Here is a 25,306-nt window from a genome sequence, read left to right as displayed (position 1 = left end):
ATGAATCGCGTTTTAAACAATATTTTTGGAGATGCATCCACAGATCCACAAATGTTCAGAATACGAAAGCAAAATGAACGCGATATCCCAACTGAACGCCCCGAGGAAACTAATATTTGATCTAATATTTCGAACGGTTCTAAAGAACTGATATTTTAAATATCAGTTCAAATATTAGTTATTTCGAACGGTTCGAAAGAACTAATATTTTAAATATCAGTTCAAATATTAGTTATTTCGAACGGTTCGAAAGAACTAATATTTTAAATATCAGTTCAAATATTAGTTAGAACGAACGGTTCAGTGGCTATCGGAGGGGAATAGTAGAGAAAGAAGGGGAGGGGCTCGGTCGTCTACGACGCACTTCGGCGGCCTTGGATGGCCTCCCTCGTAACCGCCATCTGTTGTACCCACAACGTACTTGCTCGAGTAAGCTGCAGTTCAAAATGCCTCTTGATGATCATACCTACTGTACCGAGTACGCCGCAATTGTGCAGTGCCAACATGAACAGTGAACAGGGTGTTTTAGAGAACGGTTCATTTTCGAACTGGTTCATTTCAGTGAACAGTTCGTTTTGGCAGTTCGGTTCTTTTTGACCCATCTCTAATCACTACCTTTCGATTTCTTTGATGAAGGAAACTACCCTATTTTCAACAAACATCAGAATGTGCGAAAAATCCACAGGGAAAAAATCATTCGCCTTGACCGGGATTCGAACCCGGATCCCTCGATTTCCGGCCGAGTGCTTTAGCCAGTTAAGCTACCGAGGCGTCATTCTTCCCTGTGGAAATTTGTGGACTATACTGGACATGGTGGTATGGACTGCCGAGCATATTATGCGACGAGCAGTCCAAATCGTGCGCATGGCGCCGCAGCCGGAGAGTAAAGTCCGAACTTTGAACACATAGAGGTGTTCTCTCTTGACGAATTTAAGTATACCGGGACTAGCCACGGTGATAACTTTACGGGAGTCACCCGCAATGCACAATTGTGCGAAAAATCCACAGGGAAAAAATCATTCGCCTTGACCGGGATTCGAACCCGGATCCCTCGATTTCCGGCCGAGTGCTTTAGCCAGTTAAGCTACCGAGTCCATGTCCGCTACCATGTCCAGTATAGTCCACAAATTTCCACAGGGAAGAATGACGCCTCGGTAGCTTAACTGGCTAAAGCACTCGGCCCGAAATCGAGGGATCCGGGTTCGAATCCCGGTCAAGGCGAATGATTTTTTCCCTGTGGATTTTTCGCACAATTGTGCATTGCGGGTGACTCCCGTAAAGTTATCACCGTGGCTAGTCCCGGTATACTTAAAAACATCAGAATGTAATGGGATCCCTGCCTAGACCTGGGCATGGGGCTGATGATATCCATGGACTCTACTGTCCAATGTTTAATCATCTTCTGTGATTCCATCAAACCGGCCAGATCACTATGTTCTGACAGCTTTTACATTCCCACACGTAACGACTCATGTCATGCCTAAACCCGGGCCAGAAATAAAATTTTTGAATATTTTTCAATGTTTTGAAAATTCCATAAGTCTTCTGCTGAAATGATTAATCTGTAGTAACTGCTTTCTATTTTCTAAAGGCATTTTTCAATTTTCTAAAAGCCTCATCTTGTTCTCTCCCTCTTCCCCCCCCCCCTCTAGATGGGTGCCAGGCTTTTCTTTCTCAGCAAATCAGTCAAGAGGCCATGGCAGCAAAACGGGGAACAAATTGCCGTTGTAGCTTCCCACCCCCAACCGTTTATATAAAAAATTTCCAGTGAAATTTCTCAAAACTGGATTCATCTATATGAATGTACAACCCTGCCCTTAGTTAGAACTGAATGAGCTTGTGAATTCTTCTCTTCAAAGTAAGATGTAAATGGTTTGCTTAAATATTTCATTCCATGCACATGAGTGATGCTCACGCACATGCCTATAGAAAGAAGTGCACTGGTGTTTTATGATCCTCTGGTTTTTCTTTCCAATGAGATGTGGGGCACAGGAAAGCATATTTATGGAAACTAACAATCTGCCCTATGGAAAACGTTTGATGATTAACCATCATTTTCTATTCACTTTTTGATTGTTTACTACTAATATATGTGCCCCTATAAGCACCGATTTACTTGTGTTTATTCATCACAATAATTTTCAATGGTTATTTTCTGTTTTAAAACTTCTATTTTGTTGCATGATACTTAACACACTACACCATGGGAACGATTGTGCTCTATAGCAGTTTCAATGTCCAAAATGTCATCTGTGTTCACTGATGTTCCAACGAGAGTATATTCCATTCAAGGTGGGATGTGGGCTGGGATACTTCGGAAAAATTCTTTCTTGGGTCTATTACACTTTGTCTTACTGAACGGCACATGATTGAATTTCCCTGGCTCAAGAGTTGTGTTGTTGGAAAATGCCCGGTTGTATGAGAATATTATGAGGACAAAATTTTGGAAGATGAATGAGTTTCAAATAGTTCCTGAGCTGGCCGCAATCAGACGCTAATGAGCTAAGCCGAAAGTCATTGTTAGACACCTTTTGGGCTAATAGGTGATTCATGCAGCAGTTGACCTCCAGAAACTGGGAACTTTGAAGCAGGTAGGCTGAAAAAGGTCAGTGGGTGAGAAAAGGGAGGGCGCGAAACACGTTTCTATTGTTCTCGTGTAACTTCATATTTTTTGGAGGGAGAAAGAGGGAAGGGTGAAACACGATTCTATTATTCTCTTATAACTGGATATTTTCTTTTGAAGCTTTTCATTTATGGTCTTCGTGATGCGAACCCTGCGCGAGCTGGGACCTTTTCACCTTTTGTTTGATATTGGAGAGGAGGAAAGCATCGGAGGAGTGGCCGAGGGCTATTGAATGGAGGGGTAGCGGATTTTGGGAATTGTGCTACGTAGTTACTATCCCATGGCACTGAGGTTCTCCTGGTGGGGAAAGCGGGGATTTTTGGATTTTTTCACCCAATCATTTTTGGCTCCCCACGTCGAACTCTTTTCACCGCTCTAATCTACGAATTTGATGTAGTTCGTCAACTAGTCTATAACGGCACTGCATGCACTAAACGTTGAGTTCTTTACAATTTTCTAAGTCAACTACCAACGACAGTGTAGGCCGCAAAATTCAGAGTATTCGAAGTATTCGAGGTTTTCGAGTATTCGCGGATACTATTCGCACATCTCTACTTTTACTGCCACCGTTGGTAGAGCGGAAACTGCCATAAACATATCTTAAGAATTGGGAAAACATCGAGACATTAAATATAATTAAGTAGCTGAAAAATTTTTAAATGTGAAATGTTGCTAACTCCGGAAAATAGCCTTGGCAGTCTTCATACATCCCACATCCTGAAATGGGCTGGCAGTGAAAGGGTTAGGGTGCCTTCACAGTTCGGCGTTGCGTTGACGCCGCAGCTAGCGAGCCCATCAGAGCCTGTCTTTGAGAATTGATGACGTCACGTCTCCAGCTTGCTGCATCGTCGCAGAAAAACTGAACCTGTCGGATTTTCTCTGCGTGAAGGCGGCAGTACGCCGGCGATTTCGAATTGGTGTTTGTCTATGGGAAGCTTAGGTATACAAATATGCAAGATTAGCTCCAATGGGAGTGACAAATGCTGTTTATTTCATTATTTACTATTATTTTGAAGTGTTAAGCATAGATATTTCGTATCTTTCCTAAACATAGGATAAATGTTAACCCTAAATTATATTACAATCACTGAGGAGCATAGATTAGCATAAATCATACCCGTCAATTGTATCACAAGCTAAATACAGCTTGAGAGCTCCTTGTTGGTGACTACGGTCGTTTAAATTCCAATTGATATCTAATAATTGTGCCCCCATGATCTACTCAGTTAGAGCTATTTAGATAACATGACTAGGGGAATCTATTTGAACAACAGTTATCATTAATAAATATTCCTGATAACATTCCAAGTTACTCATGTTCACTGAGTGTATGTAAATAGCTATTTTTCGAATATTCCAAGTTGGGAAATAAAATTTAAAGATCATAATAATGCATAGGCAAGGGCCATCATTACATGCATGATTATTGACATTATGGTCGCCATATTAACTTCAAATGCTATTTATAGTTGCGAAGAATATTTTAAGAAATGAAATTGCATAAAAATACACAAAACAACATATGTATAGTGTGTTTTGCTCGAAATCATAAGATGATATGCTCCCATGCCGATTTTTAGGAGCCAATGCATTTTGCCTTTCATTTGTTTTCGCAACGCAGAACTGTGATGGGCTCCAACTTGCTGCGATGAGTTAGCTCTGCCCCCAAGTATGCAACGCCGAGCTATGAAGGCACCCTTAAGGGTGGGAAATATGTGTAGTGGGAGAAATCCACAGACAAACCTGGATCCCCCCCCTATTTCCGTTTGAGCACTTTAGCCTGTAAAGCTACCGAGGCATCATTCGTCCCTATTAGCGATGTGCAAGGAGTGCTTGTTGATCTCGACTCGAGTTGAAAACTACTCAGGAGTATCGAGTCGAGTCGAGTTTGGTCATCTCTGGATCTGGCAATATGATAATATATATGCGACAACATATTCTAATTTTCAAATCCCTTTGTGAATTTTCTGTCCTGAATGCTTAGCTTGATGTAAAAAGTGAAAGATTATGAGGAATGTTGATGGTAATTGCGTCTGTATTAGGAAATGAATGAACATTAAAGAGTCTTGAAAAGTTCCATAAGCACTATGGGAATGAATTAACCTATGGTAATATGTGGTGAATTTAATTAATATTTATATGTATATGTAGCCGAACTGCCAGAAACAGCCCTGAGTAAAAGCATTTGCACCATTGTGATAATGCTTCATGATAGCGCTTCCTGTCGGCAGATTTTTGAACTTACTGGCATCGACAACACTGTAACCGAAACTACTCGACTCGACTCAACATTCGTAATGCCACTCGAATCGAGTCAGGTCAAATGCCAGTCGAATTTTCGAGTACTCACACATCCCTAATCCCTATGGATATTTGTGGACATAACTGGACAAGGTGGTAGTGTCCACACCTTGTGCGGTAGTGTCCGCAAATATCCAGTGGGAGGGATGATGCCTCGGTGGCTTAGTTGGCTAAAGCATTTGACCAGAGATTGGGGCATCCAGGTTCAAATCCCGGTCAAGGCAAATGATTTTTTTCTCTGTGAATTTTTCGTACAATTTGTGCTTTGCAAGTGACTCCTGTAAAGTTATCTCCGTGGCTACTCCCAGGATACTTCTACATCTACATAATACCCTGCAAGCCGCCTGAAAGACGTGTGGCAGGGGGTGTTAGGACACCAGCCATATACACATAAAAAATGAAGTGCTCTAACGAAGATGGAACTAGCATTTATTGAAGTCCTTTATGGTTCGGGGAAAAAACGAATTCCCATATCTATCCATTCGGCAAAACATCTCTCTTAATTTATCGCTTCTATCGGACCTAGAAATATAGTGTGGCTCTAATATTATGTTCTCTGTGTCACTCTTAAAGATATCCATTCTCAATTGTTCAAGCAAACTAAGCCTAGTGCGTGCAGCCTCCAAGTCTCAAGCGGTTCCCAGCCTAATTCGCTTAAACCATATATGCGTAGTTTTTGAGGTAGGTTTTGCAGGAAGGTTTTGTCTGATTGTTCTGCAAGGGTTGTGGAAAGCAATTTGTTGTCAAGCAAGAAAGAAGAGTCATCATATCGTATCATTGAACTGTCGTGATTGAAAAGTTCCACAAGCTGGAGTGAATTACTGTTTTGATATGTTCTTTGTGGTGATGGGTGTGCATGTGTTGCAGGGCACTTGATAAGGATGACGCTGCGTCTGTGGCTGTCTCCCCGTATGCTGAGCAGGTGACGGAGAATTCTGTTGGTGCGCTGGCAGAGCTGTGTGCGCAACAGAACCTCAAAGAACCAGAGTACCAACTGGTGGCTGAGTCTGGTCCTGCGCATTCGAAAACATTTGTCATTCTCTGCCAGGTGCTTACGCTAAGGGAGCAGGGTGAGTAGCCATTGTTTATTGTCATCATCATGATGACAATCTATGATGCATTTTCAAGGGATTTGAAATGAACTTGACTTGAATCGAACATAAGGGATGTCAGGGAGTCTTAAGGCCGGATAACAGAAAAAATTAGCAAAAACAAGATTCATGAAATTTTGAAAGATCAATGAAAATTTTACTAAATGGTGTACGTATAAAAAAACTAGTGCGTACTGGATGCTATCTATCATACCTCAGAAGAACTAGCAGCGAATTGCCGCACACTATGTTGAAATGGAGTCAAGTAGTTGTTAATGGCTTGTCTTTCTTTTTATTTTGGGTCCTTTGATTTTATTCATTATGTTATTTTTCTTTCCAAGATGTCTTCTTTCATGATTCAGTGATTGAGTTCATGTAGCATGGATGTAAAATGATTGAAATAAATGTCTACGACACTGACGAGAGGGAGACAATGGCACAGCATTCAGTCGACGTGGGTCTGTTAATGAAGTGAGAATAAAGCGTTAGTTTTCCCGAAATTTCCCGACTTATTTTCTGTGCAACTCTTCCTATCCTTCTCTGATGGATGATGACAATGATGAGAGAGTCACGGCAACTTACAAATGCTTGGGACAGAATGCATTCTGGATGAATGACATTAATGGTGAATAAATCTGTTACCTATTTGTAAACACTGCAACTCATGATATTACCTTATAAGCGTGTGTAAGAGGCGCACACGTGTAAGAGGCGCACCCCTATTTTGAGGATCAAAGCTATAAAGAAAAAAATTGCGGCATTTTTTTATCCTATCGTGCGGTGTTGCAGACGTATGCCTGGAATTTCGACAGTTATCGAAATTTCCTCTTTCAGTACTGTTTGAAAGAGGAAATTTTGATAACTGCGGCGGTAATAGTGGCATAAGAGGGAGTAGAAAAAGTTCCGATCCTCTCTTCGCATACGCCATCGCTCTACGTTGCTTGTCCTACTCATAAACAATTTTGTTTAAAAGCTCTCACAGGAGTATTGCAATAGAATTGCAGCCGTGGAAAATTTTAAGGCAAAACGCGACAGGCAGATAGCATGAACATTCCCAAGAGATTGGACAACAATCGGGGCAATCTCAGCGCCTTAGGATAATAACCACCTCATATATTTAAGGCCCCTTGCACACAGACCGATTTTGGACGGCCGGTAAAATATCGGCCGTCCACATTCCAATAGTGAACAATGGGAGAGCATTGGAGCTTGCACACGTACCGAACACGCGCCGGCACCGGCTAAATGCCGGTTAGCTGCCGGCCATTGTCACTGTGGATCGCCGTCGCCGGCTCAAAAACATAGCAACTTATCGTTTGACCGGTTAAAATCCGGCGTGTGTGCAAGCATCGCTTCGCCGGTAAAATATCGGCCGATATTTTTTACCGGCCATCCAAAATCGGTGTGTGTGCAAGGGGACTTTTTTCCTTTCCTGAACTCCACAGGAAAATAGGAAATTATCAAGTTACAGTCAATGGAAACGCATTTCATCCCTACCCCATCTCACCAACTGACCTTTTTCGGTCTACCAGGTTCAATTCTCCGAGTTTCTGGAGGTCAAATGCTAGGTGAGTCACCAACTGAGCTCGAAAATATATCTCGATATCTTTCAGCAATTGTATGACACGCACGAGGTTCTAAAAAGAATTAGACCTAACGTGACGTATATTTGACAGCATTTAAGTTTTTTGAGCTCTAATTGATTGACACAAAGGTTTATAGTTAAAACAAGGCTACTAATATTCAACTTAGTCCTAACAGCACAATTTCGGAAGAAACAAGCGTAGCATAAGCGCATTCAAACGAGACGAGACGGACTGGAAACTTCAGGCAACGCAAACTGCGTATATCACATTACTGCGCCTTCGCCTCTTCGCTTTAAAGGCAACGACGTCACATGCAAGATCGAACGTGTTCTTCCCTTGCTCCTTCGCTCGTAGCCTCGTAGCTTGAAATATGGAGGGGAGGGTGCGCGCTCCTTCCCCTCAACCTCTCCTTCAGCGCTAATCCAACAATGAACACACTCGTTCGAATTTTTTAAACCGCAGGTTTTGACACCAATATAATTTTCAGTTGCAAAAATCCTCATATTAGCGTCTGAAGATAATTTTTGAAAAATCAGGTGCTCAGCGCAATGGAAATTTCTCGGCAAGACAGATGTTGACTATTAACCAGGTATGTCCTTCAAAACTACGCGTTTCTCTACGTTTGATAAGCGATTACTATATGCGGTATAAATGCCGCGGTATGCCCACTCGTGGCAGTAAATTTAGCGTGCGCTCCGGAGCGAATCACCCCGCGCGATCTTTTCAATGTTCACCTCTGGGATACCGACATGACGGCGCGATGCTTACTAGAAATTCAAACAGGAGCATTTTAAAAATACGTCACTATGGGAGAAACTCCCCTACCTGCTGCTTGTTTTTGACCCAGGGTTTGGGATGACTGACTCATGCTAAAAACCAAGGCCACTCAGTTCCCCTTGGACTTGGGACCGGGGAAGGGGAGGGGGGGAAGATAAGAAGTTTGTGTAAGAGGCGCACCCCCATTTTTGGCTGCAATGTCTGGGAAAAAAGGTGCGCCTCTTACACGCGTTTATACGGTATTTTGTTCGGAACGTACGTTGGCATCAGTGGAAATGATGAATTGTTGTGTGAAGGGACAAGTGATTAGAATAACCCGTTCAAATTCATAACATGTATGATTAAAAGTTATTAAAAAAGATTCAGAACATTTGAAAAAGTTCTTCCTCTGTAAATTGTGAAGGTAGAAGTTGTGAAAGTAATCTGGATGAGACTACCTGTAAATGGAAGAAAAATGGCACAATATTTTTACAATAAAACTAGAACATCAGTATTTTGCACCTCGATATTTTTCAATTAGCACCTGTCGCAAATTCCATATCATTTTCATGACCACGGACATGAACTTATTGGTAATAATCAAATCCTCCGAAAGGAGTTATCCCACAACGGCAAGTTACTGTAAATAGTAACAGATTGTGAATTTGAACTGTTTAATTTAGTGTTAGTAGTCGCAGCTAATCTTATAAGTGTGGAGAATGGGAGTAATTTGGGAAAAACTAGCACTGTCTGCACTTGAAACAACTGGCTATTTCGCTCGTGGATTTTCAAAAAAATATATGAACCCTTGATTGGAAAAGAGTGCTTTCACTTGCAGAAACGGCATCTGAAGAACAGTATTTGAAAGAAAATGCTGATTCTTACTGCTGCAAAATGAGTGTATGTCAACGTCAGGAGAATTCATCTTCATGATTGTTGGAGCTCAATGAATGAAAAAGTAGGTTAATCATTTTTCAAGAAGGAAAATAAACAACTGTCATTCATGTGCCACGCATGATTCTGAGGCTGGAGAAATCCAGGATTTTTTTAGGACCCGGATCTCGGGATATTTTCGGATCCAAATGCATTTTCAATTGTCTGCTATGAAACGAAGTAGTTATTCAAGTTTCTTCTGGGTACATACAATCAAAGGAATGCTATTTAGATTTACATACACATTTAAATATTTTTACCGATAAAAAATCATTTTTATAAGCTTTCAGATCATTTTTAAAAATGATAAAATTTTTACACGCTCAGGACGTAAACCGTTATGCTTGCGTTTGGAAATGAAAATAGGTTCAATCTTCAGAAACTTTTGAAAGAAACCTTTGACTTAATTTTGATATTCCTCACATAAGTTTCCCCTGAATTTTGTCACTTTCTCATCACATACTGACTTGTGTTCCACCCTCAAATGCTTCAGTTGCGTTGAGGTGGATTTTGCACTCCCTAACGACAGTTTCACGTCACTGTGCACGCTTATGGGTCTCTTATTGTCAATAAAAATGTTTCTACACAATGAAAGACATTTTTATCGGTATATCATGAAATAGGGTAGTTTCCTTTGTCAAAGAAAACAAAAGGCATTGATTGCGATTCGTTACCCACCATTAGTGTATTCGTAATATACAAAGTATTTGGTTTTAGAAATCCCAGTTTTGACGAATGGCAATTGTCAATTTTAACCTCATTTGAAAAAGGCCAGATTGGCGCCCATATGATGCCACTTCACGTGACGTCACAGGGACCTAGTTTCTATATGAGTAGTCATGATTCATCATCAGCCTTCAATTTCTGATACAATTTCCAATTCAGAATTTCCAATGTTGACCAAAGGGTTCCTGGGCTTCCATAACCTGATAAATATGTATTATTACAGTCCTTTTGTGGCATTTTTTAGTGTCCCCCCCCCCCCCAAAATTTCTGGTACCCCCCCCCAGAAATTCCTCGAACTTCCTCGAACTTCCTCCGAACTTATCCGCAGAACTTCTCCCGCCAAGAACTTTTCGCGCTAAGGTTTTTTCGCGCAAAGGATTTTTTGCGCAAAGGGTCCCTGTAGCAAAGTGCCCTGTCTCGCAAAATCCTGTCTCTGGAAAATCCTGTCTCTGGAAAATCCTGTCTCTGGAAACAGTCTCTGAAACAGCCTCCGAAGCAGCCTCCGAACCAGCCTCCGAACCAGCCTACCTGGAATGCAAGACTTATATAGGACTACTGCGGAGAAATACTTCTCCTTGGCAAGCAAGGGGAAATCGGTGCTAAGGCCTTAGTATTGCACTTGGAGTGAGAAGTTTTACCATTGTCCTATCACAAACTCTCTCTCCCTCCAACACCTCACCCCAGTATCTCCTTCCCCTCCATGTGTTCCAATGAACGATTCCTCTGAGGTCTCCAACCCAGATGTTGAGGGGAAAATTCTGGGTGCTGGCTTTGTCTCAAAACCAGGGAATGGTGTTTTGCGGAGCGGCCGTTTCTGCAGGGGCAGTGACGCATCAGTGGGCGGTTGTTGAATTCGCCTGGCTACCCCTCCACTCCCTGGAAGAAGCCCTCCCCTCAAATGCTGTCTCGCCTTGCTTAGGCGAGCCCTTTTTCTTCCTGACCTGCATGGGAGTCACATGTCTTGTGAGCCATGAGATTTTTAGAGCAATTTTCTGCTGGTAATGTTTCCTTGGGATCATGAATTTACTATCATTGTTTTCTGTAATACTTCTGATTTTTTTGAATACTCTACTTTGAATAGATATCGTACGGTAATAACTCGTAAATTATTTTTGGCTGCCTTTTTCTTGTGAGCTGTTTTTCTTGTTTGTGGAGTCTTTTCCCTGATCCAGCATGTGACCGACGGTTGGAGTATTTCCCCTGTCTGGACTTACGTGAAAAATCAACCAGATTTTACGACGTAACGTTACATTTTGGTAGCAGAACGTGGTTCGATTTCCTGTCCTTTCGTCGAGGTCTCCGAGTACTGGACAATGGTGACAATTCTCCACTATTTCTCCACTTTTTGCAGTTTCTGGTTGTTTCTCCTCTTAAAAGTGAGTTATTTTATGTTCCATTAAGTGCTTTTTGGTTCGTGTGGGATTACGTGACTAGTGTTGCCGACTTTTCCTCGTGGTCCTATGCCATTTGACATTAATGTTCGTAATGCTCGTAATGTTCTTGATAATTTGGATAGCAGCTAGTTATTCTCGCACCCCTCTTTTCTTATTGGATTCTTCCAGTAATGAGAGATAGTTTTATTTCTCGCTTTTTCTCTCTCTTTTTCTCGTTGTCGTCACTTCACTTTTCAAAATGCCTGGAGGTACTGATCGTAAGGCCAGGGGTACGGCTAATGTGTCCGTAGGAAGTGAAGTTTCTAATAATGAACGGGAATCTTCTTTAGAGGTGGTTCCACCTCGCCCAACGCACGAGGAAAGTAGTAATGTTCACGTCTCTCACGAAATGTCTGCTTCTCAGACATTGCCAGTTTCTGAAGGGTTAGTAATTGTCAAACAATTACTCAGTGATTTTCCGCCATTTGAGGTGTCAAACAGTGAGAATTGGTTTAATTTCATGTTAAAAGTTAATGAAATCGTTTCTTTGTCTTTGGTTCCTCTGTCAACGTTATTGTACCTTGTAGTATCTAAACTACCTGCCAGCTCTCGTCATTTTTGGTTGTCTATGTTAAACTTGAATCTCGCATGGTCTCAAATCACAGAAAAAGTTTGGGCTAGAATTGTTAGTGACAGAGAGTTTGATCGCTTGATCACTACGAAAGTTAAGAGATTTCAGTTCCCTCGCGAAACGCCCCACGATTTCGTGTGTTCTGTGCGTAATGCCACTCAGGTGCTGGGTTTGCAGTATTCCGAGTCTTCTATTGTGCGACTCATTATTCAAGGGTTAAATCCTTTAACAAAATCTGCAATTATGTTCTCAAATCAGCCTAACACATTTGTAGAATTGGACTCTGTTATCACGCAGGCTTCTAAACATTTAATGGACTGTGCTGAATATTCCAACACTTTCCATCGTATCTCTAGGAATCCGTCTTCTGTTGCCTCTTCCAGTGCGCCTAGGGAAGTTTCTTTTCCTATTAATTGTTCTTACTGTCATAAACCTGGCCACAAAGTGAACGAGTGTCGCAAAAGACGACGATTTACTCAGCCTGCCGTGAGTTTGATGAGCGTCCGTGACAAGTGTTCGACTCGATTGCCAATATTATCTATTAATCTTCATTCTATGCCATGCCAGGCTTTAATTGACACTGGGTGTTCAGTTTCACTGTGTGATGAAGATTTCTTTGCTTCTCTGAAATGTTGCCGGAGAAAGGTTATTCGTAAGAATGTTGACGTCGATTTAATCACTGTGTCGGGGCAGCCTTTTCATATTAATTCCTCTGTCTCACTCAAGGTTCAAATAGGCAAGTTTTCTTGGAACCACGTGTTTTATCTAGCTAAAATCCCGTTTCCCGTGTTACTGGGTGTGGATTTCATTTGTAATTCAAAGATGATTATTCGTCCGGCGAACGTCAGTTTTGAAATTGCCCCGAATTCTCTTTTTTCTTTTACGGACAATTGCGAAGCGTTTAAATCGGCGCCAGTTAGTAACTCGTCCGAATCTCATGTTCTGTCGTCCACTGAAATCACGTTGTGTGATAAGTTGAAGGGCTTATTGTCAAAATTTCCTGATGTGATTTCTCAAGAATTGGGGGTCACATCTGTTATGACATACGAAATTGAACTGCTAGATTCTACTCCGATTCGATCCCATCCTTATTCATTGTCACCTCCAAAGGCAAATTTAATGAAGAAGCACATCCAATCTTTACTTGATAAGAAAGTGATTGAGGTTTCCAATTCAAACTGGTGTTCGCCAGCTTTTCTAGTGCCTAAAAAGGATGGATCTGAAAGATTAGTGGTTGATTACCGTAAGTTGAACAAAGTTGTTAAATCAGACGGTTATCCAACACCTTCTGTTGAACATGCATTCCAATATCTTGCTGATGCAAAATATTTCACTGTTCTTGATCTCAATTCTGCCTTTCATCAAATACCATTATCTGAGAATTCTAAGAAATTAACTGCTTTTGTGACGCCGTTCGGAGTGTACCAATATAATAGATTGCCATTTGGTTTTGTAAATTCTCCTCAAATATTCACTCGTCTCATTAATGAAGTATTGGGCGATTTGAAATATTCATGTGTCTACCCATATATTGATGACTTGTGTATCTATTCCAAGTCTGCTGAAGACCATGTATCTCATGTTAATGCTGTCCTCAACAAACTACGCAGTGCCGGTTTGACGGTGTGCGAGGACAAGGTTAAGCTTGGTGTGGAATCACTCACTTTTCTGGGCCATCTCATCACAAATGGAACCTTGCAAGTTGATCCTGAGAGAGTGAGACCAATTGAACAATTCCCAGTTCCCAGAAATGTGAAGGAAGTGGCCAGATTCATTGGACTTTGTGGGTTTTACTGCAAATTTATTCCAAGGTATTCTGAAATTTCTATGCCACTGAATCGCTTAAAACGTAAAAATGTTCCTTTTCAATGGACAGCTTTTGAAAATGAGGCTTTCTGTCAGTTGAAGAAAGCTCTCACCAATCCACCAGTATTATCTTTCCCTCGATTTGACGAGGAATTTCATTTATTTGTCGATGCCAGTAATTTGGCGGTTGGTGCCGTTCTGAATCACAAAGTAAATGGTGATTTTGTCCCTGTGGCTTTCGCTAGTAAGGCACTCTTGGAACATGAACGTAAATTTTCTTCTTATGAATTGGAGTGTCACGCAATTCATTTTGGAATTCAAAAATTCAGTGTTTACTTACAAGTAAAACCATTTCACTTGTACACTGATAATGGTGCCTTGACATGGCTTTTCTCTCATCCTAAGCAGTTGGGCAAATTAGGCCGGATGGTTCTTAAATTATCCTCTTATAAATTCACTGTGCATCATGTTCGAGGATCAGCTAATTCTGTCGCAGATTGTCTTTCTCGCATTGAGCCATCCTCATCTACAAATAGTCATTTAGATGTGGAATCAATCACTCATAAGGAGTCAGCTGTTCCTTATTCTTGTGTGTTACATAAATTGCCTTTGTCATTCGTTGACATTCGAAAACACCAAGAAACTGATCTCGTTCTAAAGGATATTTTCAATCAGATTAATAATAATTCCTTGAACGACAAAAACTATTTTCTGAAGGGACAGCTATTATGTTATGGGAATTCTAAAATTAAGCGAGGAAGAGCTGTTCTGCCTACGGTCTTGAGGCCTATGATTTTTCAATATTTTCACTGCTCTAGTATGTCTGCTCACTTGGGCATGGCTAAAACTTATGATAAGATTAGCAGACACTTTTGGTGGAAGGATATGAAAAGAGAGGTTTATGACATGGTCAGAAAATGCCATCTGTGTCAAACTTGTAAACCCAGAAATGCTCCACCTCCTGGCATGCTATCATCGAAAAATCCTTCTGAGGTTTGGGAAAGACTTTATATTGACTTTGTGGGTCCTTTACCTTTGACTAAAGGTGGACACCAATATATACTTTCTCTTATTGATGGTTTTTCTAAATTCTGTTTTCTTGAGCCAGTTCGTAAGGCTACTGCTGGTTCAGTTGTTTCAATACTCACTCAAAGAGTGTTTCCAAAATTCGGTTTTCCAAAATATTTGGTTTCTGATAATGCACAAGTTTTCAAATCTCATGCCGTTAAGGAGATGTGTTTGCAACTGGGGGTTAAGCAAATTTTTGTTTCTCCATACTATCCCTGTTCTAATCAGGTAGAGAGATTGCATAGAAATCTAAAATCTGCACTTGCTATTTTGTGCAATAATGCTCACCATATGTGGGACACTATGCTGGCTGACTTAAATTTTGCCCTGAACACTGCCTCTCATGAGAGCAGTGGATATTCTCCTGCCAAAATAATTTTCGGCAGAGAACTTAAGCATCCTTTAATTAATCAGTGGGACATTCCAAAATCTTTATTCGAGAATGATCTCAAAGTAAATGACAGGCAAGCCTGCCTGAATCATGTTATTGCTAATTTAAAAAAGGCCAGAAACAGGTATAAAGAATCCTATAATAAATCTCACTCCCAAATCACTTTCTGTGTGGGAGATCTTGTTCTCTGCAAAAACCATCCTGTCAGTTCTAAAGGTGAACAGAAAATGGCAAAACTGGAACCTCTGTGGAAAGGACCTTTCGTCCTTAAAAAGTATCTCTCTCCTGTAACAGTTATTCTGGAAGTTTCTCCTGGGAAAGAGAAAATTTGTCATGTTTCTCATTTAAAGGCATATCATGGTGGCATTGCTAATTCCACTAATTAAAAGGAGAGAAATATCATTGATTTTTTTTTTTATTTTTTTTTTCTCAATGAATGCTAATGTTTGCTTTCTCAAATACTATTTGATGCTTGATTTCGGTGTTGAATTTGTCTTGATTCCTAATAATATTGTTTTGAATAATGAATAATAAGTCTATTTCTATGCTTGTAATTGAAATTGTTCTGAAATATTGTATTGTACTTGCTTATTCTCATCTGCTTAATTCACTCATGTAATTTAGTGTTGGTCTACTGTGATTGTGAGATGGGGTAAGGTGGAGGAATTATGGGTGCTTGGAGGGAGAGGACGGGAGATTAACTTGGGGGGAAATCCCCGAGATGGCTCGTTTCCAGATAAGCTGTGGAGGTGGCCCCAGTTATTAAGATTCAATTGTGTTTTGTGTCACCTTTTCTCCACCAAGACTTTATGGACATTCTCACAATTCTGGACAGTGATAAGTGTCGTGATTTTGCAGTGTTCGATATTCTATCGATGGCTGAGTGATTGAATTGATCAGCTGATCTTAAGACTGCCTACTGTGTTTTAGTGTGGCTTTGGCGTTGAGTTGCGACCTTCATCGCCCGACAAGTATGAACTTTCATCTTGTCGCAACCAGCATGTAGCTCTCATTTCTATTGTTAATTGAAGAGTGAAATTTAGAGTGATTTCTTTTGTTGATGCAATATGCAGTTCTCATTTTGTTAGCATCGCCTATGATTCTTTTTTGACTTGTTTAATTAATACTGAGAGATATATATACACATCTTGATTAAATTTAGTCAGTACTTGTTCAATAGCTGACATGAATACCATATGCCTTATAAATTGTTAATAATTATTGGAAAATCGAGGAATTTAGTGCAATCTATTGTCATTTACGTAATCTTGTTGAATTTTGGAGGATTCTTTATTGATAATTAATTATGGACTGATAATATTTACAAACATGGAGGGTTTAAATGGGAGAAATACTAATGCCAATGTATATTAATTAAGTGAGACACATATTATGCTGAATATTTTGCTGGTATTTTGATAACTAATAATTATTTAGTGAATAACCGTATTTTTGAATAAACTTGTACTTAATGATTATATAATATGGGGTATATATTTTGTTGGTCGACCCTAACTTTCTCTTGGGTTGCAATATGAATTTTGGGTAGAAGTTAAAACCCATTTTTTGTCAATCGTTGATTTTTGATAAGGTGGTTGAACCCAACTAATGGGACAACCCAGGGTTCTGATGAACCCAACTGCTTCACCAACCCAATCTTGCCCATTTACTAAGTGGTTGGTTATTGTATTGCTTTACTTGGTTTTTAAAAAAAAAAACCACAAAATATCTCTGATGAGAAAAGGAACATTTGAGTTTGGTAAAGATATCCTGGTTTTATACCAATAAAAATCTTCCCAGTTCCTTCTGGTCGCTGATGATAATTATTTGTAATTTTGATTCACTGTACACCGAAACAAGCATCACATTATGACATATTGATTATTAATTTCATTTTCTTGCTATGTAATACTAAATAATCTACTCTATTTCAATTCAGAAATTATTTCTTGTCTCACTCTTGTAATTATGTCATGTTACTCACGTAAGAATTCTGTTGAATTCCAAACATCACTTCTGAGGTTATTATTTACAGAGTGATAAAAATGTATGTTCTTGTCAAAACTATTTTTGAGTGATATTTCTTGAATACTATTGTCTCAATCAATAAACTTTTTATATTCAGTTCAATTCTAACCACTGAATAATGGTTTTTGTGAAATTCATGGGGGTTAAACTGTGGGGGTTCATCCAGTGAAAACCAGTGGACCTGTGATGCCTCGATAAGTTTTCTAGGCATTAATCAGTTCTTGGTGGACGTGTCTTGGTCCCCAAGTTCAAGCAATTTTTGTGGTCATTTTCCCACAGAGGATGTGGCATTTTTTAGTGTCCCCCCCCCCCCAAAATTTCTGGTACCCCCCCCCAGAAATTCCTCGAACTTCCTCGAACTTCCTCCGAACTTATCCGCAGAACTTCTCCCGCCAAGAACTTTTCGCGCTAAGGTTTTTTCGCGCAAAGGATTTTTTGCGCAAAGGGTCCCTGTAGCAAAGTGCCCTGTCTCGCAAAATCCTGTCTCTGGAAAATCCTGTCTCTGGAAAATCCTGTCTCTGGAAACAGTCTCTGAAACAGCCTCCGAAGCAGCCTCCGAACCAGCCTCCGAACCAGCCTACCTGCAATGCAAGACTTATATAGGACTACTGCGGAGAAATACTTCTCCTTGGCAAGCAAGGGGAAATCGGTGCTAAGGCCTTAGTATTGCACTTGGAGTGAGAAGTTTTACCATTGTCCTATCACAAACTCTCTCTCCCTCCAACACCTCACCCCAGTATCTCCTTCCCCTCCATGTGTTCCAATGAACGATTCCTCTGAGGTCTCCAACCCAGATGTTGAGGGGAAAATTCTGGGTGCTGGCTTTGTCTCAAAACCAGGGAATGGTGTTTTGCGGAGCGGCCGTTTCTGCAGGGGCAGTGACGCATCAGTGGGCGGTTGTTGAATTCGCCTGGCTACCCCTCCACTCCCTGGAAGAAGCCCTCCCCTCAAATGCTGTCTCGCCTTGCTTAGGCGAGCCCTTTTTCTTCCTGACCTGCATGGGAGTCACATGTCTTGTGAGCCATGAGATTTTTAGAGCAATTTTCTGCTGGTAATGTTTCCTTGGGATCATGAATTTACTATCATTGTTTTCTGTAATACTTCTGATTTTTTTGAATACTCTACTTTGAATAGATATCGTACGGTAATAACTCGTAAATTATTTTTGGCTGCCTTTTTCTTGTGAGCTGTTTTTCTTGTTTGTGGAGTCTTTTCCCTGATCCAGCATGTGACCGACGGTTGGAGTATTTCCCCTGTCTGGACTTACGTGAAAAATCAACCAGATTTTACGACGTAACGTTACACTTTAGTCCAAATTGTGAGCAGTTTTAATTAGGAGAAACACACAACACACCATACACTTTATATCAAATTCCAACAAAAATTAGCAAAACAAACTGTTTGAAAAAACATAAATAAAAAATATCATGGCAACCTACCACATTGCAAAATGCCATACTATTAACGGAATGCCATACTATGAATGGAGTATCCTGCACTGGATAAACTTAAGTTAGCTAATGGAGCAGTAGCCTGGGAAAACAAAGAGCAGTGATGTGTAGCCATGTATGCAATAGAAGGCGAGTAGGTATGTAAGTTTGGCAGCTGGAGCAAAAAATAGTGTTACAGTCTCCAGAGTTATACAAGGAATCGTTGGAAAGAACTGCATTAAAATACTTGGTAGTGATGTGGTGCATTAATGAAATTATGACAAGTCTGGAGTAAAAAATGCAAATTTTGGATACATCAAGGAAAGGTCAAACCCTAGAGGTTAGACACGATTTTGTTAGAAGCACTGTTGCCGTAGGAAAAATAATTGCTGAATACAAGTCAACATAATATATATGGTAGCATATGTTTTACCAAAGGGGCTTTACAATTTCAAGCGTGGGAACTGCATTAATCAACAGAATCTTGTAGCTGATGGAAGCAACTACAGTAAAACCCCTTATTTACACTTTTCTAGGGACCCAAGAAAAAAAGTGTAAATTGCGGGAAAATGCAAATAGTGGGAAATAGAGAATTTTCACTTTTATTCATATATTGGCTTTGGAAATGTTAATTTTTTAATTGTTCACTAGGCATTATGCCATAACATTGTTTCCCTCTGAAGCACAGTGTTTTTGCTGGCAGCAAAAATTAAAAAATAATCCTGTTTTGTCTGCACTGAAAACATCTTTTGGGCTGTAACCTTTCAGAACTCTAATATATTCAGATTCTTTCCACTGAGTTGCTGTCTCTATGTTAACATCTTTGCTTTCACCACTCACCATCTTATATACAAGACTGTACCTATTTTTGAATCTATCCAACCAACCATTATAGATGCCGTGGAATCTTTGATTCCCAATCTTGTTGGGAAATACCTTTTCTCAAGGGCCTTTGGGCCTGTTTACACAATACATTAGCACGTACGTGTTAATTTCTGCTTGCATGAATGATTTTTGTGGACCGGAACGGGACATGTACGAATGTAGGCAGGGGCAGATGCAGGATTTTTTTCTGGGAGGGGCACAGAGGGCCTGACAGGCAAAAGATCTTGTCTTAATTGAGATTAAAAACAAGATATAACAATGACTTTACAAAATTCTCTTTATTTTTATATCAAAGTTATTCTTATTGAATTAAATGATTGAGCCTCCTTGAGTAATATACAAAACAAAGCGAACGTAATGATGACCATCAGGGGCGGATCCAAGATTTCTTTCTGGGGGGCACAAGCAATGCCGTGATTTTGTTCTGGAGGCGCAATGATACCACGTTATACAAAACGAACGCAATGATAACCGGACCGTATTAAAAATCTTGCATATTTTTTAAGTGTCTGGGGGGGCACGTGCCCCCCCTCCCATAGATCCTCCTATGATAACCGTATTCAAATTTTGTCTATTTTTTTAAGCATCTGGGGGGGCACGTCCCCTGCCCCTAAATCCGACTATGAATGCATGAACCAAATTTGAACAGGTTCTATTTTCTGTTCATGCATACGCACAAGTTGGGTGAATGCACGGTGCATTTTCGTGTTCATAATTTAGACATTAACTTGTACGGGTTAATGTACTATGTAAACAGGCCTTTAGATGACACCATTTGCAGGGACATTTGATGATCTTGCACCTAAAACTACTCTTTTAGAATTCGTTCCATTTATTCTTACCTGGAATTCTTCACATATATTCTCTTTTTTGATAAATGTCCGCACTGGTTTGCATATTTTACAATGGCATCACGATTTTTCACCACGGTATTGAATGTTGAGACTGGAAATCCGATCGGATTGCCAGTCTCAACATTCGAGTTGCTTCGCCAGCGTTTGAATCGATGCGGGTTCCGGTGTGGGAATCAACTATGTATCTCTAAAATTTTCATTTTCTCGTCAATTAAAAATGTCCGTTTTTCACCTCGAATTTCCATTTTCAAGCCGGATCAATTCTATTTCCCATTCGAATTGAGGGTAACTCGGCAACACACGAGTATCTGAACTACCCCTCGGCGATCAAATGCGTATAGTACAAACAGTCATGGGACTTCATAATTTTTGAAAGTTACAATAGTTTGCGATACACTGCTATTTGAATGGGATAATTCAAGTTTAAATAAGTTTTTTTTTAAGTATTTAATTAACCTATAATTGCTACGCAACTGTTGAATGAAGTCAGCGCAAATGATCCCAGTTGTCGGCCAAGTTTTATAGTTTATCACGTCTGGTTTCCTTTCAAACTCTCGTATCATATTATCGACTACATGATTATTGTCAACATTCCTTCAGGAGTTCTTGCATTATAATTAATACATAGCTTGATTGCTCAAAACACCTACTTTCATATCGTGAATCTTTTCGCCGCTGACAGAAAACGAGATGACGTAGTTCAACTTTCCGACGTTGGTGGCGTTCTGTCCTGCCACATTCAAATTCTTCCCGAAAATAGTTCTCATTACGTCTCTCTCTCTTGGATTTCTAAATAAAAATGCGCGAAAGGAAGCCAAAAGACAGTTTTTAAGGGCTGATATGCGCGATTAATTGTTTAAGTGCGCAAAAAATTTTTTTTTAGTCGGCACGTCGTGATGCACATGGCGGGAAAACGAAAAAAACACGGCGTAAATACAGGGTTCTATTTACATTGGAGAGATAGGAAATATGACGGGACCCAGAAAAAAACTTGCAATTTGCGGGAAAACGTAAATTCCGATAACGCAAATACGGGGTTTTACTGTAGTTGGAGGGAGGGTGTTGTACTTTTAACCTAGTTGCTAAGTTAAGGAATAAATAGCAACAACATGTTTTGTGGCAACCGATAATGTACTGTTGTTCTCAGATGAAAAGGATGTTTTGAGTCTCATTTTTAAAAAGAGGTACGTGTTGAACTGTTTCGAGTCCATAGAAAACCTAAATCACAACAAAACTGAGCATTTTGTGAAATGCATCATTGGAGATTGTTCATACACTTAGAGTGGCTGTCTTGAGACAGAATTTTGCACTTCCTTCTGATATCAGAAAGTTTTACATGGAGCAATTATATTTGAAAATTCAATATAAACATTGAAAATCAGTAATCACTACTAAGATAGTGATCACCGGTACTCTTCAATGTTTGATGATGCAGCTTCTTAAAACAAATTAAATACCCGAGTGCAGCTGAGAACCATTTTAGAAACCCATTAATTTTGATATCATTGATAGGAGTGTGCCTATAGTTAGATAGCATTTGGGAGGATACTGAAAATGAGTTTGCCGTGTCATCAATGCAGTATTTATAGTATCAAATAGTATTTGGAGCCAATTTATAATTCTGACCGCAAGTTTTTATCAAGGCTTACCAAATCACGTGCTTTGAAAAAAAAATAATTGCACTTAATACTCAATCACCTCAATGGGATTCTTTAAGCACACATCTCTGTAAATCAAGCTCACATCCATGATCACTGTGTAAAATGCATACATATATAAATAACTTGATGCTGTAAATATAATCGTTTGATGTTGCGCGCTGTGCTCTTCCTGCTTTTTCCAAGAATTTTTCAAAATCATCTTTTAAGCCTCTGATCTCCTCCGCAATTTTATCCGCTGCATCTTCCTGAAGGTATAACGTAACGAATCAACCATAGCCGTGATATTATAGCGGTAGAATTACTAGTAGGCTAGTTGTATCAATTACCAACCTCGAGAACATCCTCATGATGCGCTATCAAAGAGAATCTGGCCGATTTCCAGCAATTTGCGATTGTAGTGGAGGGAATAAAGTACGACTTTGAACCATGTTTCTGTGATGAAAAATGACAGTTTTATTAACTTGGCCATTTTAGCAAAGTTAACAAAATCGTTATTTCTCATCGCAGAAACACGGTTCAGAGACGTACTTGAATGCCTGATTGGCAGGAGTGCGATGCAAACAATTATTTTTTGATGATGGCATTGATTGATAGATTTTCAAAATGTAGTCAGAGCGGTCACTTTTGGGGAGAAAGGCTCGGAGGGTAGAAGAGAGGGGCCAGCGAGGGTGAGCTCGTCGAGGAAAGGGTCCCGGATTAGGGACCCTTCGAAGTGCTTCGGCGAAAAGTAGGTAGTCAAGTAGTCTTCGAAGTACTTTAACAGTAGCAACGTACCAGATATGTTCACAGCAGTGCAAAGGGTTAATTAGGAGTGTACGAAATACCCCGTGCGACCTTCCTGACATGTTAAACTATGAAGTATTGTCGATGCGATGGTTACGAATAGGCACGTCAATAGGGGCATTATGTCAGTCGCGATATTTTACTTAACTCCTACTTCCCCTAAATTTCCACCATGAGGTTTTAGGCGAACCCTTTCTCTCCTAAGTTGCACTATCATTTACGATTTCACACTTTTGATGAACCACAGTTGGATGCGCTGATTTTTTTAGCTTCATACGCCGGCGTAACTAGTTTTGTTGACAAATATTTTGCCATAGCTCGTATAAATGAATGCCTTTCGCTCCTGGGGACCAATCCGGGGTTCGTAAATTCAAAACATTTTGTATAATCGAAACTTCGTATAATCGAATAGCACCGTGTATTTAGCATAGGCTTTTCGCCGGGACCGCAATATCACTACGTATAATCGAAAACTTCGTAAAATCCTGCTTCGTATAATCGAGAGTTTACTGTATGTATTATGTTATAACCACTCCCTAATACGTACAACTTGGAGCCAATTTATAATTCTGACCACACCTCTAAACATTCCCTAGTAAACTAATATTTTTGCAATACAACATTTAAGTGTTGGAAATTTCCACAATTTAGTGTATATAAGCAAAATTTTGGTTAAAACTACCACGCTTGCATCTCAATGAGTCAAATTATAGATTGTATATTGCATTCTTTGCTACCTGTGAAATTAAGAATGGGCGTAAACAAGTTACTTACATGCTCACTTCAACGCATCGGTATAGAATTCCAAATTTTCAATTATAGATGGACTAATTATATCAAAAACTAATAACTATAACTCTTTCCTATAACTTTAGGAGCACAATATAAACATCCTATGCTAACTCCAAAGACACCATCACAATTTTATGGGCAGTGCCCGTTCTTGCCTTTGCATCAACTGCATCAAGAATTTCTGATGTTAGCCAATGTGAGTTGATGCTTCCGGAACCTCAAAATATGCTCTATGCATGCCCACATGGATGCACATGATGTGTGATTTGGAACGCATCCCTAGAGTACAAGAAACAATGAAAAATTGTGATCAAATGCACAAAATGCCATGACAAGCTGTCAAGTCATCAACTGCAGTCTGCAGGTGTATTTTTTGCACATCTGATAGCTCTCCAGCATGCTTAAAATGCAGCAGTGTGTTGAGTTATTCAGTATGATTCTGTTACTGTATAAGTGCATGTAAGAGACGCACCCATATTTTGAGCGTCGGAGCTGAAGAAAAAAAAATTTGCGGCATTTTTTTATCCTATCGTTGTTGTGTTATCGTTTGTGTTGCAGACGTATGCCTGGACTTTCGACAGTTATCAAAATTTCCTCTTTCAGTACTAAAAATTTACGCGGCATTTTTTCAGCCTAATTTTCATGATACGTATGGCTCTCGGTGATATGTAGGTATTCACTTATAGTCTTAACCTTATGATGCTTACTAGGTATGGTCGGATCGGATACCTCGGATCCAAATTTCCACTAATAATGCCCTTCACATTATACTTAGGATCCAAATTTGTTGAGGAAATTCAATATGAATCCGAAATTTTAAATCATTGCTTTCATGAATGCAATGTCCCATTAGAGGGATTAGAAAGAGTTCCTATCTTCTCTTTGCATACATCGTTGCTCTACGATGCTTGTCCTACTCACGAACAATTTTGTTTAAACACCTTCTTAGGAGTATTGCAGCGGTGGAAATTTTTAAGGCAAAACACGGCAGGCACATAGCTTGAATCTTCCCAAGAGATTGAGCGACAATTGGGGGAATCTCAGTGCCGTATTTCATGGAACCACACTCGGCCCTCCATCAGCCAATGCCTCTGATTTTTTCCTTTCCAAGATGCCACAGGCCATAAATCACTTGCCTCAAAGGTGTGCCTCTTACACAGGCTTATACAGTAGTATATCTTTAAAACAGACTTTTTGGGACTAAAAATTTCTTTTTGCATGGAAGTGTTTGCTGTATAGCTTACTAATTCTAAGGCAATAAAAACTCATTGTTTGCTGTACAGAAAATATTTTGGCTCATATGTCCTGGCCAATTATTGGGAGTGAGTTAAATCAAGCTACATTGCAACAAGCAGCAGCTAAAGTGAGGAATTTTTCCAAAATTTCCATGAAAAAAATTCAAATGTTTTTTCCTGGATATGTGCATTTTTAATGGCCTTCAACACCATTCAAATCACAGGAATGAAAAAGGAATTATAGGAGACTTTCTTTGTTACAAAGTTCGTGGGACCGATAACCATAGGTGCGTAATAATGGAGTTTGTAATTATGATTCTTTCAGGAATCATCTCAAAGAAACATACTGTGCC

General features: G+C 39.9%; 1 protein-coding gene and 1 long non-coding RNA gene across 3 annotated transcripts in view; both read left to right on the top strand.

The window, feature by feature from the left end:
- Positions 1 to 25,306, top strand: part of LOC124161170 (RISC-loading complex subunit tarbp2-like) — a 53,191-nt gene that overhangs the window by 4,041 nt on the left and 23,844 nt on the right. For both annotated transcript variants that reach the window (XM_046537399.1, XM_046537398.1), the window contains exon 4: positions 5,792 to 5,994. In XM_046537399.1, the coding sequence (XP_046393355.1) occupies positions 5,792 to 5,994 (203 nt within the window). The remainder of the gene's footprint in view (positions 1 to 5,791; positions 5,995 to 25,306) is intronic.
- LOC124161171 lies at positions 21,619 to 25,087 on the top strand. Its single transcript, XR_006865335.1, has 3 exons — positions 21,619 to 21,666; positions 23,802 to 24,082; positions 25,002 to 25,087. It is a non-coding gene; the product is annotated as an uncharacterized LOC124161171 (long non-coding RNA).

The sequence above is a fragment of the Ischnura elegans genome, chromosome 6 (genome assembly GCF_921293095.1).
Source record: "Ischnura elegans chromosome 6, ioIscEleg1.1, whole genome shotgun sequence".
In the NCBI taxonomy this organism is placed as follows: domain Eukaryota; kingdom Metazoa; phylum Arthropoda; class Insecta; order Odonata; family Coenagrionidae; genus Ischnura; species Ischnura elegans.
Note: the sequence above shows the minus strand (reverse complement) of the source record. Positions and strands in the feature narration are given on the sequence as shown.